This window comes from Ambystoma mexicanum, chromosome 8 (assembly GCF_040938575.1).
Source record: "Ambystoma mexicanum isolate Mex_15411 chromosome 8, UKY_AmexF1_1, whole genome shotgun sequence".
Taxonomy (NCBI): domain Eukaryota; kingdom Metazoa; phylum Chordata; class Amphibia; order Caudata; family Ambystomatidae; genus Ambystoma; species Ambystoma mexicanum.
Window position 1 is genome coordinate 678,729,819 of NC_090929.1, and position 16,111 is coordinate 678,745,929.

At 43.1% G+C, this 16,111-nt stretch overlaps 1 protein-coding gene across 13 annotated transcripts in view; it reads right to left on the minus strand.

Annotated features, from left to right (window-relative positions):
• The window catches only part of PAX2 (paired box 2), a 147,333-nt gene that overhangs the window by 11,340 nt on the left and 119,882 nt on the right, over positions 1-16,111 (minus strand). For all 13 annotated transcript variants that reach the window (XR_011268585.1, XR_011268586.1, XM_069610481.1 and 10 more), the window contains 2 exons: positions 15,741-15,842; positions 35-121 (listed from right to left, as the gene is read on the minus strand). Coding sequence is in view for 11 of the 13 variants with exons in the window: in XM_069610481.1 (XP_069466582.1) it covers positions 35-121; positions 15,741-15,842 (189 nt within the window). In the remaining 2 variants the exon portion in view is untranslated. The remainder of the gene's footprint in view (positions 1-34; positions 122-15,740; positions 15,843-16,111) is intronic.

The window sequence follows — 16,111 nt, forward strand, 5'->3', positions numbered from 1 at the left end:
TTTGGGTAGCAAAAATGACTAGCAAGGTACCCACTTAGTAATGCAGGGTTGCTGAATCGCCAGGCTTCGTTGTAAGTTGTGTACTGTGGATGGCTGTAAGGGTTTCCTGAAAATTCACTTCCTAGGAAAACATACACATAAGAAAGGTTAACAATCACGTGCACTGCGTTTCCTAAGAAAATTGTAACAGTTAAGCTTCAGTCTCCAGAAAAGTTCTGACATTCTGCAAATTTTTCAGACAGGAATGTTTGTATTTGCAATAACTTGTGATAATATTAACCTTGAGAATGCCAACTAGATACCTGTGAATTACCTGAGAGATAAAAAAAAACGATGTTTTAAATTGGTTTTGACAACTTAACATTCTTCCTCTGTCAAGGCATTTGGCTTAGATTAACAATTGGAACATATGATCTACAGATTATGCAATAATGAAATTGTACCTCTTGCTCACATCTTGTTAGAGTCTTTTAAGCTAAAACATATAAGAGAGAGATGGCCAAATTCTTTTAGAATTGAATTTTCTAGTTTGATGAATTAATTATAATTATAAAGAGATTCTGAAATATTTGGATAATGAAAATTCAAATGGGCTTTATGTTTCATAATGTAGATAGTATTTCAAAATGTATAAAGTTTTCTGAGGTATTTGTTTCCTTAAAACATTTGTTCCTGCCATCATTTTAATAATAAGTATACATAGAAACAAATACAATAGAGTTTCACTGAGCCCATGGCAAGAAATAAGTATGTTGATATTCATGACTAACTGCATCATATCAGTCCAACTGCCATGGGAATTGGTGGGCCCATTTCTAATACTTGATGCAGTGCATCAGTGTCCTTGCATTGTTAAATTCAGGTGAGCACCAATGTCTAAATACCCTCCAAATGATCTTGGGACTAGTAGACAGCACTGCACTGTAGTTGTTTTTGTTGTTTACTGAGCCTAGCTTTGGTAAGCAATTGAGTGATGTTCTGGGAGGTTTCACAATTTAAGGCCATACACCAAAGGGGCTTGCTTACTGGGTCCTTCATTTTTGCATTTCTGCTGCTCTACTCTGGGCAGGAACTGACTACTGATGCTGTGTTGGCCGACAAAGATAATCAATGTTCCTGTCCTAGAGTAGACAGGTTTCTTTGTGTGCATTAACTACATTACTAACACTGTAAGTACATATCACCATCACTGTCTTTTTTCTATATCGTCCTTCAATGAAAGCAATGATGGACAAGGTGAGAAAGAAAGTGGCATGAGGGCAGTCTTGAAACAGAGCAAATGCAGCATTTAAAACAGCACATATCGAGGTTTGCCAATATAATGATTAACTATCAAGCTGCATTTACGTTCTGTCAAAGACACTCTCTAAGGGCCAAGCTCTGCGTGATTGTTCTGCAGAGTACAACCATGCAGCATCTTCAGATCAATCGAAATGCAAACAAGTCGTTTCTGGCATATTATCAACTGCAAAGCTTGTTATGGAAATGTTATAAAAAAAATAAAAATGACGTTTTACCATTATTAACAAACAGATTCAAATGATAGACCTCTTCTCTGTCATTTAAAATGCAGTCTATAATCTCTGGTATAGATATAATACCAAAACAATCTGACTTGAGCAGTAGACTAAAATCATTCAATATAATTTTAAGTTGCACATCTCTATGGACTAATAGTTTTATAGGCCTAGAAAAGGGCCATGATTGTTTCGTATGATGATGCTTCTCCAACTTATAATAATTCGGTGCTGGTCACTATCCAATGATCATGACCTGGACCGTTTGGTGGTTATCCCACATGCTTGCCGCACCTTGGAAAAAGTTCACCACCAGTGTTGCCACTATAGGTACTGAGAAATTGAAGTGACAGACAAGAAAAAAGGAAGGTAAAGGACAGAATGCATGCAGGGGGCAGATAACATAAGGGCTATTAGAAACAAGGGTACACTGTGAAAAGAATGGGAAAGTGAGATGACTCTGATCTGTCTGCCAGATCGTTTTCATCTCCGGAAAAGTCAAGTACATGCTGTGGGAAAAATGTCCTTTCCTTTTATCCCCTTAACTGCTAAGGACGTCCTTTTTGCATAGACTTGATTAAGTTCAGCATTTAGCGGTTATTCTGCGATGATTGGTGTGCCATGGTAATTTGTCGTTTCTCAATGGTCAAACATTTATGAACAAAATGTGTTCATGATATTGTTTTCAAGATTCTTCACTATAATCCTGGTACACCACAATAAACGTGGAACCAGTTCCATGTGATATTGTCGCTGTAAGAAAGTCACCAGGTAGGTGACTTTTTTCCCTGACCCCTAAAATTATTTCCCCAAATAATCTAGGAGGGGTATAATTGTGTATTATTACCTGCAATCCAAGAATACTTGAGGAAAGTGTTTGATTGTGTGTAGGGTGCATTTTTCGGGAAATGTTGCCACCTGGTGCCATTTTCATGGCAACATTATCACTGGATGCACCTGAAACCAGAGTTTGTGTAATTACCAGAATCTAGCTGTAATGATAAAACATGCTATACTATCATTACAGCTTCGATTTTGAAATCAGGCTGGACCTGGGATCTTGCTTCTTTGGTGGTAAAAATAATTTTCTTATCAATGTATAAATCCGATCTAAGACCGCCAAAAAGAAATGATTTTGATGTATGGATTGTCAATGCTAAAAATGCAAAGCCCTCTGTAAATACACATTAAATGTTGCATTACTGAACCCAAAATACAATTGCCAACAAGATCCTTTAAATCAGCCCCGATGACAGTTGCAGCAGCATTCAAGAAGAAGAAATTGGGGTCCCCAGCACTTAAGGTTTCTGGATACTCCCCCTGGCAAAACTGCCCTTATGCCATTGAATCAGCCAAGAACCACCTCTGGTTCAGAATAAAACTCGCAAATGTTCTTTTGAAAAAAAGCTTTTCAACTAGATCCTTGATCCTTTTCTGTGTTTCTGAGATTGCTCTGGCTTTGTTTAATGGGCCTTTGCCTTATTCTTGGTGCACCTTTTTTTTTAACCACATGCCCTTCCGTTTTCGACGTTGTGAATTTTGATCTGTTTGGCATTTTCTAATATTACTTTTGCCTTTGTCTATTTGGCCACATGAAGTATTTTCATTGTACTTGTCCACTTTGTCCTGTTCCTTGCACCTTACAGATCAGAATGTTTCCAAAGCTGTGAACCTTTCCCACTCCCTTTCGCCTTTCCTGCAAGGCACTGCAAAACAAATTGTTGACTTCGAATGGCGCAAAGTGTTTTAATTTCAGTATATTCTGATACCTGAATCCTTAGCCATCCTGTGAAGCAAGCACTTGTTAATGGGTTTACAGCCTGTTTAGGGTTCTTTTGGAGGGTTTTGCCTGTGTTTGTAATGTGATTTCAAATCTGTTTTTGTGATGGATTGATTGTAGAAGGCACTGCCTTTGAGGTGTAGTATTTGTTTGTGTCTGTACTTTGTTTACCTCTCATCCAATCTTCATAGCAATTGGCTGAGGCGGTCAGGTGTGTGGTACTCTCTTTTTGGAGTCCTTTTCTCACTGGTTTGTACCCTGCCTTCCTGTTAGTAATCCTTAGCCATCCTGTGCAGAAAGCACCTAGTAAGGGGTTTACAGCCTGTTGTGGGTTCTTTTGGAGGGTTTTACCTGTGTTTTTAATGTGATTTCCAATCCATTGTTTGTGCTAGATTGCTAGTGGAAGGTGCTGCTTTTGTGGTGTAGTCCTTTGTGTGTTGCTGTCCTTTTTTCCCCTCTCTTCCATGTCCATAGCAATTGACTGAGGCAGTCAGGTGTGCCTGTTTGTGTTTTTGAAGTCCTTTGTTACTGGTTTGCCCTGCCTTCCTGTTCGTAATCCTTAGCCATACTGTGCAGCAAGCACCTGGTAAGGTGTTTACAGCCTGTTTGGGGTTCTTTTGGAGGGTTGTACCTCTGTTTTTAGTGTGATTTCCAATCCATTTTGTGTGATGAGATAGCTTGTAGAAGGCACTGCCTTTGTGGTGTAGGCCTGTGTTTGTTTCTGTCCTGTTTCCCCCCTCTGCTCCCATCTTCATAGCAATTGGCTGAGGCTCCCTCTGTCTCCTCCACTCTCCATTTCCTTTCCCTTACCCATTTCCCCACCCCACTCCTGCCACCCCATCACTGATATGGCCATCCATCTCCGGGAATTACTCTTAGAAGTGAGCAAACTTGCCCATGCAGCCGGCTAAGGCAGCGCCCATCCCTTGTTCACCCATGAAGGCCTGGTGGGACAGCGTTAAGCTTCCACAGCTCGGGCCTCATTTTCGCATTCCATGTGCCTGTGTTAACCATCCTGTTTCACACAGAATGTGACACTTAGCGGCTCCCTTCCTGCATCAATGGTGGTTGCTATGGAGACACACTGCTTCCCTGCGATGCTGCGTCCCATTGCAGCGTAACACGGGTGCACCAGCAGACTGCCGTGCTAGATCCTGCCTAATTTCTGCATAAATCTCCTTCCCGTGCTCCAGATACTGCTTCTGATTGAAGAAAGTAGGAGCCACTTCCTCGTGTCCCGTAATTTCCTTGAATTTCCTTGAACCTGTTCACAGCTCAGATTCCTGACGTTGGTTTGCCTAAAGGACTGACTTTGTTAACTGATTGAGTACTGTTTGCCCGCTTCGTTGCTGACTTCAGCCCACCTCCCGGATTGCTTTATCTGGCGTCTTTGATCTACGCTGCACGCCTTGTTGCCAACCCCAGCCCGCCTCGTGGATTGCTTTTTCTGCCAACTCCATACAATGCTGCCTGCACAGTTACTGAATGCAGCCAGCAGGTGGGAGTCCATTGTAGTATACTATCTCTGCAAATTGAATCACCTGCTCTGTCAACTGTGCTATATTTACCCAGACCCATCATTGGACTGAATTTCACCAAACTCTGGCGTCCAGGAACAAAAGTGCACATTTACAGGACGCTCTGCAGGGAACAGTGCACCAACCCGGATCTAGTGCGACCCTCATGCCGTTCGAGTAGAGTACCCAATTAACCTTCCCTGTTTCCCCCGTTTTTCCTATTTTTTTCTAATTGGATTTCCACTACCTCATTACTTGGTGCTAGCATTTCCAACAACTGGTAAGAGCCTGTTTCATGTCCTGTCTCAAAGGGCATTGTTAAGAGATTGTTACCATTTTCCTATTTGGTAACAGGGGTATTTTCTATCATTAGGACAGATTATCGGATTACCTACCTACATCTTGATAAATTCTGGAGATTGACCATCAGCTACTTGTCTGAATAGTGGGATTGCTTTCCTTTCTACTGAAAAGTGTTAACCTGTTCAATTCTTCCCTTACAGCCTGGCACCGTGGTGGTGTGTTCCCCCTGCCCTGTCAATTGATCCACACTTCCGTTCTGTTGTCTCCTTACAGCAGAGGGGTGTATCAAGGGAAAGGTCTCCCTCTGTGAGGAGACCTAGGTTAAGGAATAACCCAGGTTCTTCAAGCAAGTAATTGGACCATCTAGTGTCTGGGCTCAGTCACTTCTCCATATAGCTGGCACTAAGTCGGTGAGTACTAACAGACAGCTACATCCAGGTAAATTTGCATGGGCAGTGAGTACAGTCATTACGGTACTCTGGTAAAACCCTACCACTCCTACTTTATTAGCACCTATTCTTAACATTATGCTGTATTGTACTGGATTTTTTGTTTTGGCTTGTATTGCACTTACATCATTTTGCAGATTAGTTTATGTATTGCATCTGGAAGAATATGCGAGGGTCAGCCTATGTGTTTCCCTTAGATGAATTGCGAAGGATAGCCCTTTTATTGCGCCTGATGAGTCTTTAAGGCCAACCTCTACTTCGCACAAATAGATTTATGAGGATTACAAATACTACTCACTTAGATGAAAATAGAAAGATAGCCATTGTGCTGCACTTAGAGGAATGGTGAGGTAAGCCTAGTGTCGCACACAATAGATTTTATGAGGTTTTGGGATTACCAAAGGGTGGCTATTTTGCACTTGTGAAAGGATAAACCTGTGTTTTATGTTCATATTTTTGCTTAAGGAATTTGGTCGTTCTAATCCTTCATTAACCCCTGAGTATTCAAAAATAGTGTAAAGGCTGCAAGTCATAAAACACTTGCATTAGCCGCTTCCTCCGTTTAGCAATATTTCTACTCGTTCCAGGGTACTATGCAAGTGTATGAATGCTACCACGAACATGCTTTTGGCTGTATTCCCTTAAAATCCCTATACAGAGGGGTTGAGGGATAAAGGAGAGGAGATTACAAAAGTAGAAGAGCAGCTTTCGTATGCCAATTTAATCACATGGAAACTTTCTACATGGTGTATTCTACTCACAGAAAATAAATCCATCAATGTATGAATTGTATTTATTTTTGTATTGTACTTTATTGATTAAGTCCATTATTATTAGATATGGATTGTTTTATGATTATAAATTATAAATGAGAGTCAACTTGAAAATATGAGGGCAAATGTTCCAAAGGGCCACCACTGACATAGAACAGCAATGCCCCCATTGTGGAAGAAACGAATGCCAGCCACGAAGCAAAACCCGGAGAGGATTTAGATTACATTAAGTGAAGGCTCTGCAACTCTGCAGCTATGTTCTCCCATCAGCCCTACCCTGCATAGTCAGCGGTTAACGATCTTGGGAGCCTTAGTCCAAAGCAACTGGAAAGCCACAGTTTGCAGACCCATCCATAAAGTAATATTTGATGTTATCTTATGGTAAAGGATTTTTATACCGCGCACTATCACCACCTGAGTGGTTCCCTGGCGGATCTGAAAAGCAAAAGGGTAAGGTAAGTTAGTAGGGCTGAGTGGGAAAAAAGCACAAGAGAGCTGTGATGCTCTGTTGGCAGCTTCAGTTAGGTATACACCGTTTGCTGAGCATAGGGGTGAATTTCTGGTCAGTTGTTGTCATGTGCTGTGTGCGGGACTAAGTGTGGTTTGTTTCGTTGTTGCAGTGTAGTGAAGTGTGCGCGGTTTGTTGTGCTGTATAAGTATGGTTGTGTTTTGTTTAGAGTTTGAGAAGTGTAATAGCACCAGGGGTGTTGCTAGGTTTGGAAGAGTTCTGGAGCTACGCTTATGTCGGGACTGTCGGGACTCAGAGCTACCTAGTCTTGTGGTTGCAGCCCATGAGCTTCTATACTTTTATGGACTTCACTCATTCACGGTTTATCACTCTTTCTCAACTCTCATGCTGGACTTCCTTTGCAGCTTGTACTCATGGTGGCCCTGAATCATGCTGTTACCATCTTCATCTTGTATCCTGGCTTGCACCATTATGTGTTACTAATGACTTCTGCAATTGTATTCTCTCTCCACTCTTGTTTCTTCACTCTTTTTGACTGCTTACTCTCTGTTCTCTCCTCCTTTCCCTTCTCCCTTTTCCTATCTCCTCCCCTTACTTTCTTCTATGCACTTACTCTATCAGAATTGTCCCTGGACCTAATATGATAGCAACCTCGTCTGTTTCCTCCACCCACCCATTACTGTTTTTTTCCTCCCTACCCGCCCTCCAGCACTATCTGAAGTGTCTTCAGGCCTAGTATGATAGTCACTTGTTTTGTTCCTCACCTCCCTTTCTGCACCCCTCTCCCTCACCTTTTGTTTTTCTCCGGCTCTACCCGAAATGTCGTCAGGCCGAGTACGATAGTTAATTTCACATCCTTACTGTTCATGGCCTGTAAGAATGTCATTGTATTTTCCCTTGTTCCCTCCCTTGCCTTGAAGTGCTTTGAAACACATTGTGTATAGGCGCTATATAAATAGACTATCATATCATATCATATACGGGGCTACAAAGAAAAGACCTGGGGGTATAGCGCCACACACAGTCTCTCCCTAACGACGCATCTGAATAGCACTGCACCTGAGCGGCTGGTAAAAAAGGCAGTGCTGTCTATTTTCCACACATCGGGCTACTTGTGTTCAATCGGCAGAGATTCATCGACCAGTAGGAGGTGTGCCATGCAAAGCTCACATTCCCCACAGGGCACCCCATAAGTTGCATGTTTCCTCTCCTGTCGCTTCCTCGAAATTCGTCATCCATGCATTATCAGGCTCTTAATAGTCATCCTGCATTTGGTGTGAATGTGTGTGGGCCAGGCCGGATTAGCATGTGGAATGCCCCCATATTATTGTAGCCACACCCACTGGTCTTCCTCAAGTAGGCTTTTTCTCCTATCGACAGCTTTAAATGATGGGCAGTACTGGATTGTGAGCCGATAGACCCCCAAATCCTACCTATCATGTGATGAGGCATCATGTTTTCAAAGCTCAAGTCAAAGATTAAGACATTTTTGAGGACACCAAGACTACTGTCGAATAATTTGTAATTCGTACACCAACACCCATTAAGGACTACACAAACTGATGATCAGGCAGTTAAGATACAGAATTTTTTATTTTTTAAGATTATTTCACAATTTAGGAGGAATTTGAATTATATAAAAGATATCTGTAACACATTCTTGAGGAACATTTATGATTTATTGTTTCTGTATTTCCTACTTTTCCATACCTCACGGCTCATCCTCATTAAGACAGTGCCGGCTGCACTGTGATCATTTTCACGCTCCTAAATCATAGAATTTCCACCAAAGAGTTTCAGGATATTCTAATTAGAGAATCTGTATCAATTAAATGATTTGCCTTTATGGACTTTCTTTGGGTAACACCATTATACTACATGCGTATTAAGTAGCACAAAGGTTCAACAGCGTGGCATCTCGAATTTCACTGAAAGCATATTCATTGTTATTTTATAGCACAAATAGATTACACAGATTCACTTCAACAGTCTATAACCGCAAACACTATCAGAGTTAAGAAGTGGATACATAAAGGAGAAAACATTGCTCCACCAGTATACTTTCTAGCCAAAAGAAGATCCTCTCTATCATACACTTCAGTAAGGGCCAAAAGACCCTTCTCTTCAAGAACATAATCTTGAGCACTGATGGCTCCACTCAACCCTAAAATTCCCCAGTAGAGCTCTCCTCGCCCCTGCTCACCCCATCCATCGCAGCACCTCTGCTACCGCTGCAATCTTACTTGTAGCCACCAGGTTAAGTCCACTATTACTGCACTCAATTGTTTCCCAGCTGTGTTTGTGCTTTACAAGTGTCATGCATGAATACATAGAATACCCCTGTGTATCTGAGGAGTGGCTTCTTATCCATTGCAGTGTGGCTCACGGACCAGGGCAGAAAACACCTACACTGGCTGTGGCATCCATCTTGCGTATAAACAATTGACGCTCCATTTTGTAACAAGAATCTGATAATATCAAATGCCGGTTCCAAGGCTCTTGGGTAGTTGTCTGGCCTGCATCTGGCAAATATACAAAGCAAGGACCTCCATTCTATGTGAAGTATTAACCTGCTTTTGATGGCCTTGTTCTCCATTTTAAAGGCAATTAACTTACCAAGAAAAATTGAAAAATGAATCAACCAATACAAACTCACTCCAAGATGAACAGTGCAAATGTGTTCTGGAGCAATTCACTTTGGCCTGGTTTACTGTACAGGATCTATGAGCAACTTATGTTCTGTTCCAACTACACTAAGTACACCATAAACCACTTTTTCACTTATAGTACACACAAAAAACAAGAGGCCATGGCAATTGCAAAATCCGCACATTGTCTATTCCCAGGAACACAACCTAACAAAAGAGCTTCGTAATTAGGGCACTATAGAGCTCTATCTCAAATCCATAAATCTGACCATGGATATACCCCAGAAGACATGGTCAAGCCTTCTGTGTAAGAGCACAACTTCATAGAACAAGTGTCCAAGCCAACCAACATAATTCTATGCAGCTTGAAAAAAAGTGCTAAAAATATGACTTACCCAAATAAAGGAAATTATATAATACTCCAAGCACCAAACACACACAGTAACTTGCTCTCTCTCTCAAATGAGGACACATTCACTAGTCCTCTAATTAAACTGGTTAATAAAATGCAATGATATGTCAACGGTATTGCAATAATCAAAATCTAATTAAAGAAATAATTAAATCTGGCCCTATGTGCCTACATTGAGAGGCCGAGCCCAGACAGGGCAACGTCCATATACCGAGAGCAAATCGATGTCTGCATAGCCAGAATGACTCTTGGAAGGCAAACGCTTCCACTATCCCACAGTCTAAAGACAATGGGCCTCATTGCGACCCTGGCGCTCCCGGATTGAAGGGGGCTGGTACAGCAGCGGCCCCCCTTCATTCAGGGAGTGCCAATTACAATCTTCCTATTGCGGGACCCGGAACGCACGCCTGGTAAAACCAGGCCTACTTTCCGGGTCCCGCGAGGGGAAGAGGGAGGCAATAACGGGCCAGATGTAATCTGTCCGTTATTACCTCCCTCCCCATTCCCATTGAGTCCTATGGGGGCTCAAGTGGGAATGGGGAAGGGTTCCTGCATGGAGGACTTACCGGGTCCTCCTATCTCAGAGTAACTCGGTAAGTCCCCATTGCAGGAACCCGGTAATGGAGCCCGGAACGGTGGTAGCCATGGAGCTATTCGCCGCCGTTCTCGTAATGAGGCCCAATGATTAAAGAAGGATGTTAAGCGGTTTTAGTGTAAACCAAGATTGCTTAATAAGAATGCAGAAATCGTGTGATGGATAGAGGGCAACCAAAGAAAAGCGAAACACGAAAGACAGATCAGACTTCCGAGAATATATCCAGCTATGGACAATGCAGAAAGAGCACTGGTTTTTCCCAATCTCTTGTTCTGATGTGAGAAATTGAGGAAATGTTCTAATGTTCCAATGTTTCTCTCATCTGTCTTGTGATCCAAAACTGTATCCGGTGATCCTGAACTGTAGGTTAAGTAGAGGGGAAGGGGACATGCTGGCGAGCAGCTCCGTGAGGTGGAGGTGGCAGAGGCGAGGGCAGCCAGATATCACAGCGACCACTGAAAAGTGTTTATTGACGAGGAGTGAAAGCATGCATGCAGCAGGATAATGAGCTTCTGAGCTCAACTGTGACCAAAAGGAGCCGAGCTATCTCCTTTGCCGATCACTAATGAAACAAGTGTAATTTCCTCATCAGCATTGAATTTTGTTTAACTACTCCCCTCGCCCTGCCGGCAGCTTCTTCTGGCAGCTGGCTCATAGCAGATTTGTGGTCACTTTACACGGACCCTCTTTTTCCGGGTAACACCCTGGCCAGGAACAATAAGGATGTGACACTGCCTAGTGGGTTACATGTCATGAGGTACACCCTTATCCAGTGGAAACGTTTTTAAAAAAAAACATCACTTGCATGCTGGAAAATGCAGTTTTGTATTTTACATAATGCATATGGGTCTACAAGTCTGAGCGCGGAAAGCTCTCTTTTATAAAATGCCAGGACTTGCTGATTGTGACCCTTAAAACAGGTAGCTGACTGGCCAGTGTAGGATTAGCTTTAGTAGCCTTAGTCATTGGGGGTCATTCTGAGTTGGGCGGTAAGGGATACCGGGCACCGGTAAGGAGACCGGTGCCGGTAATCCCTTACCGTCCAATTCCGAGGTCCCTTAGCGGGAACCGTAAAGGACGTGTGGTCTGACCACACGTCCTTTACGGTTCCCGCTAAGGGACCAGGGCACTAATAACGGGCCTGCTATTCGTGGGCCCGTTATTAGCGCCTTCCCCATTCCCATTGAGGCCTAGGGGGGCTCAAATGGAAATGGGGAATGGTTGGTTGAATGGGGACTTCTCCAGGGTCGGAATGACCCGGTAAATCCCCATTCAACCAGACCGGACCCGGACCAGGTATGGGAGGCAGCTATGGTGCTAATAGCACCATGGCTACCGCCCAACTCGGAGTGACCCCCATTGTCCATTCCCTGATTCATAGGTACTGACTCTTCCATTGATTGAAAAGTGGAATAAGGAATGTTAGAAGGCAGGTGACGTGGAAAACAATTTTTATTTAAGGGATAATAATGCATTTTCATTTTGTGGAATTTTACAGTTTTTGTAACGCCTTTTGGCGCTAACTCCATGTATTATTCTAACGCACATTTTAATGTGCAAGAAGAATGCAAGCAAACTCAAAGATGTTACTGCTGTATGTAAAAGGCAGAGTCATCTTACTGGGTCTTCACCGAAGGCACTAAAAACGTGACTATTTGCATAACCACAGAGCCTCATAACTGTCCATTGAACGTTCTCATCCCGATTACTGTTTTATCTTGTGTGTCTAACTGGTTGTAACAGAGCCTTGAGACCCTCGGGCTTAGTGTGCTTTATAGGTGAACAAATAAATAAATAAAATAAATGTGTTTCTGGACATGACCGTACTCTTGTAATAATTTTATCTGAAATTATGGTACAATGTAGTGACCCTAAAATACAGAAAGCCCCAATCCAGCAGAACAATTTCAAGAAGCCTGAAAATGAGCATTTCATTTGTAGTCTTTAGGGTGCTCTTACTTAGTGAAAGTTCTAGCAGCTGGTAGTTAGCCAGATCAATGCCAATTAAGCTGAAAATTGCATCACTTACCCATAAATCTCTGAACAACGCTGCCCCCAGCTTTCTATCAGAGAGATTCCATGGAAGGACCTCCACTAGACCTTCCAGAATAGCCCATACTAACTGCCTCCACATCCCCAGATTCACACTATCTAAGGTAGGAGGCAGCAGCTTTCCTATTAAAGCGGCCCAGCTTTGGAACTCTCTGCCCCCCTCAACCTGGGAAGACCAATCATATCAGAGCTTCAGATCCAACTGTACTAACTGGCTCAAATCTACTGATCTCTAAACTTCAGCCTCCCCTTGCTCTCAGTCTTCTATTACGGGCTTCCATGATTTAAAACAGTAACCCTAGGGGGGCCTCCTCCCCATGCCACTATTTCTGTCACATGCATCCTTCAACTTGCCCCATTTGTGTGTCCATTATATGAAAATATCTGTAATTGTTTAATGTCAATTATTCCTGCTTTCCTTGTGCCAATCTCATTTATATTTATGTAATGTATATTCTGCTATTGTGTAACTAAGCTGAGAATATCCTTGTAACCCATGTGCCCTGATACCTTCGGGTCTGGAGCGCAATACAAATGAATAAACAAACAAACAAGAAGGCAATAGGTATGTATATTTTCTGTCGAAAAAACGTTACTTAATACATAATTGAGGTGATTTTATTAATCACATTAAAACCCATAAAATTCAGTGCGAGTGTGAATTGATGAACATATTGGGCTTCAGTATAACCCTGGAGCTCCCGTAATGAAGGGGGCCGGTACCGGACCGGCCCCCTTCATTACGGGTGTGCCGATTACAAGGTTCCCTGGTTAAACCAGACGTCTTTTCCGGGTCCTGCGAGGGGAAGAGGGAGGTAATAACGGGACACTTGTAATGTGCCCGTTGTTACCTCCCTCCCCATTCCCATTGAGCCCTATAGGGGCTGAAATGGGAATGGGGAATGGTTCCTGCAAGGAGGAATTACCGGGTCCTCCTATGTTGGAATGACCCGGTAATTCCCCATTGCAGGAACCCGGTAATGGAGCCCGGTTTGGAGGCAGCCATGGTGCTTAGAGCACCATGGCTCCCTCCTAACTCGTAATGAGGCCCTATATCTTCTCCAGGGCACACTGGCAACGGCCTTCTGCTTTTGACATTGACCTTTTAGAAACATATATTATATAAGACTGGAAACCACTGGCCATTAACTTTGGACACTGCTAGTGGCCACGGCCTACAGCCAAGGTCCACATCCCATGCCCATTAAGTAATCATACCCCACCGACCATGATGTATGGCCATGGCTAGTAGCCACGTCCTTCGCCTGGATCCTCTGTCCATGTTGAAACAATAAGGCAAAAGGATTGCGGCCTATGTCCACGACCCATATCCCTCTGTCCCTAGCTGGTGGGCCAGTATTCCTGATTATGCCAAGATCCTCCTCACTCAGCTGTGGCTCCTATCTCTTGCCTTGTACCTTAACACATTCCACCGGCCTGGCCAGTGGCCCCGGCCTTCAGCCATGTCCACTGTCGACATAGAAGAAAATTGCTAAAAAGAGAACCCTCATTCCACCAAAAAGGCTAAAAGACTGTGGCCATGTATAGTTGGCCAGACCTACAGGTGAGGCCCATATACCTCAATCAAATGCCATTCTTCATGGGTGATGAACTTACATTGGTGGTTTTAGCATACATTTGGAAAAGGGTTTTTATAATCCTTTCCTTGAATCCGCATACATTTTGCACAAATTTAATGCGATTTTATCGCAAAAATAGCTCTCATTGAAGGAAAAAAGATGGTCCGGTAGTGCGGCAATGGGAAAGAATCACTCACATTGAAGATAATGAAATGGTGCCTTTTCAATTCTAAAAAACCAAACGGATGCAACGTACCATGGGAGAGATATAAAAGTTTTTGGGAAGGGGGGCACGCCCTTCTGCATCTAAATTGTTCAAAGCTACTGCATGGTTGTACCTCAAACCAACAAAAAACATCTACAGCACTTTGTGTCCAAGTTGTTTCTTATTTGGTGCAAATCAGTCAAGTGGATTTCGTGCTACGTGTGTTCAATGGAAGCACCTTTTTCTCTAAGGGTAAAGTTTGAAAACAGCTTTTTTTTGTTTACTTAATAGCTTTTGAACCATTCAATGAATTTTCCCCAAAATTTCCTGTTTGGAGAGGACGCTCTGTGGCACTTTTTTTTGGCAAACTTTCATCCAAGTTAGTCAACGAGTCAAAAGTTATTAGTGATTGAATTTTCGGAAAAGTCAGTGCAGATTGGTTGTACCTTAAATTTCCACCCTATAACACATATATATATCAAAGACTAAGGGCCTCATTACACGGACGGCGGTAAGGGTTAACGGTCACCTTTAATGGTACCTGTGACCGTTAACCCTTACCGCCTTACTACGAGGTCCCTTTGCGGGTTGGAGGCTTTAACGCCTGCTTTTTGCAGGCGTTAAAAACCAACCCGCAAAGGGACCAGGGAGCTAATTACGGTACCGCAATTTGCGGTGCCGTAATTAGCACCTTCCCCATTCCCATTATGCCCTATGGGGCATAAATGGGAATGGGGAAGGGAAATGGGGGAAGGGGGAATTACCGCCCCACCAACCTTGGAATAGGGCGGTAATTCCCCTTTCCACCAAGGCGTTGCTGGTATTTTACCGGCATGGACCAAGGTGCTAATAGCACCTTTGTCCACCGCCGTCCGTGTAATGAGGCCCTAAGGGTCTCTGAACGGTGCTGCCTACGGCATCCCACCAAGTACCCTCTGTACACGGCACCATCTGCACACCACCACAGACCAGGAGCCTGATTGGAGGCTCAGCCAGGCCCCACAACATGCCATATCCCGATAGACTAGTGTATATTGCAGCGTGGGCAGCTAGGCATTACTTATTACTCAAATCAAGTACTGGTGGAGGGTGTGTAGCATGTTCATGAACAATACTGTGCAAATATTCCAATGATTGGTTTGACAAAGGACTTAATTTCTGATCAGAAGAAACTGTTACACAGTGAAAGAAAGATATCCTCTTGAAACTGTCTTTCCTACAAAGCATGTGCAGTGCTCCCACAAAGAAACTGGTAACCTTTGTGACAAACAGTTTAACTAGTTTTTATAGCGTTGCTGGGCAATAGGATTTCATCTATGCTGAGCCCCTCCGTTTTACGGAGCATGATGTTCACTAGTTTGGAGTGGTAAAGAGGGAGAGAAAGGGTGAAAATGAGAGAGAGAGAGAGAGAAAGAGAGAGAAAACGTGCTGCTGACTTACCAGGTACCATTCCTGCAAGAGTTGAGGTTGGGTAGCTGCCTTGTCCAGTCGGTGGGACGTGAGGTGGGTAACCGGGAAGTGTTGTGCTTGCCATGTCCCGACCTGCAAATCGAAAAAGAAATGAAAAGGTATAGAAATGTGCCATTCGTTCATTTGCCTCATCTCACATCTTTAAGGGGGGATTACATAATTTGAGGTGAAACTGATCAAAAACATGTATTGATCATTGTAGATCAACTAATGTTTTTCAGGAACATTTCTACTGATCGAGGTTGGAACTCTAGTCTTACACTACAAGAATGTGAGCGCTAACCCCCTCCAACACCCACATTGGGCGATGACAGGCAATTTAAAGGCTTTGGTTAAAAAAA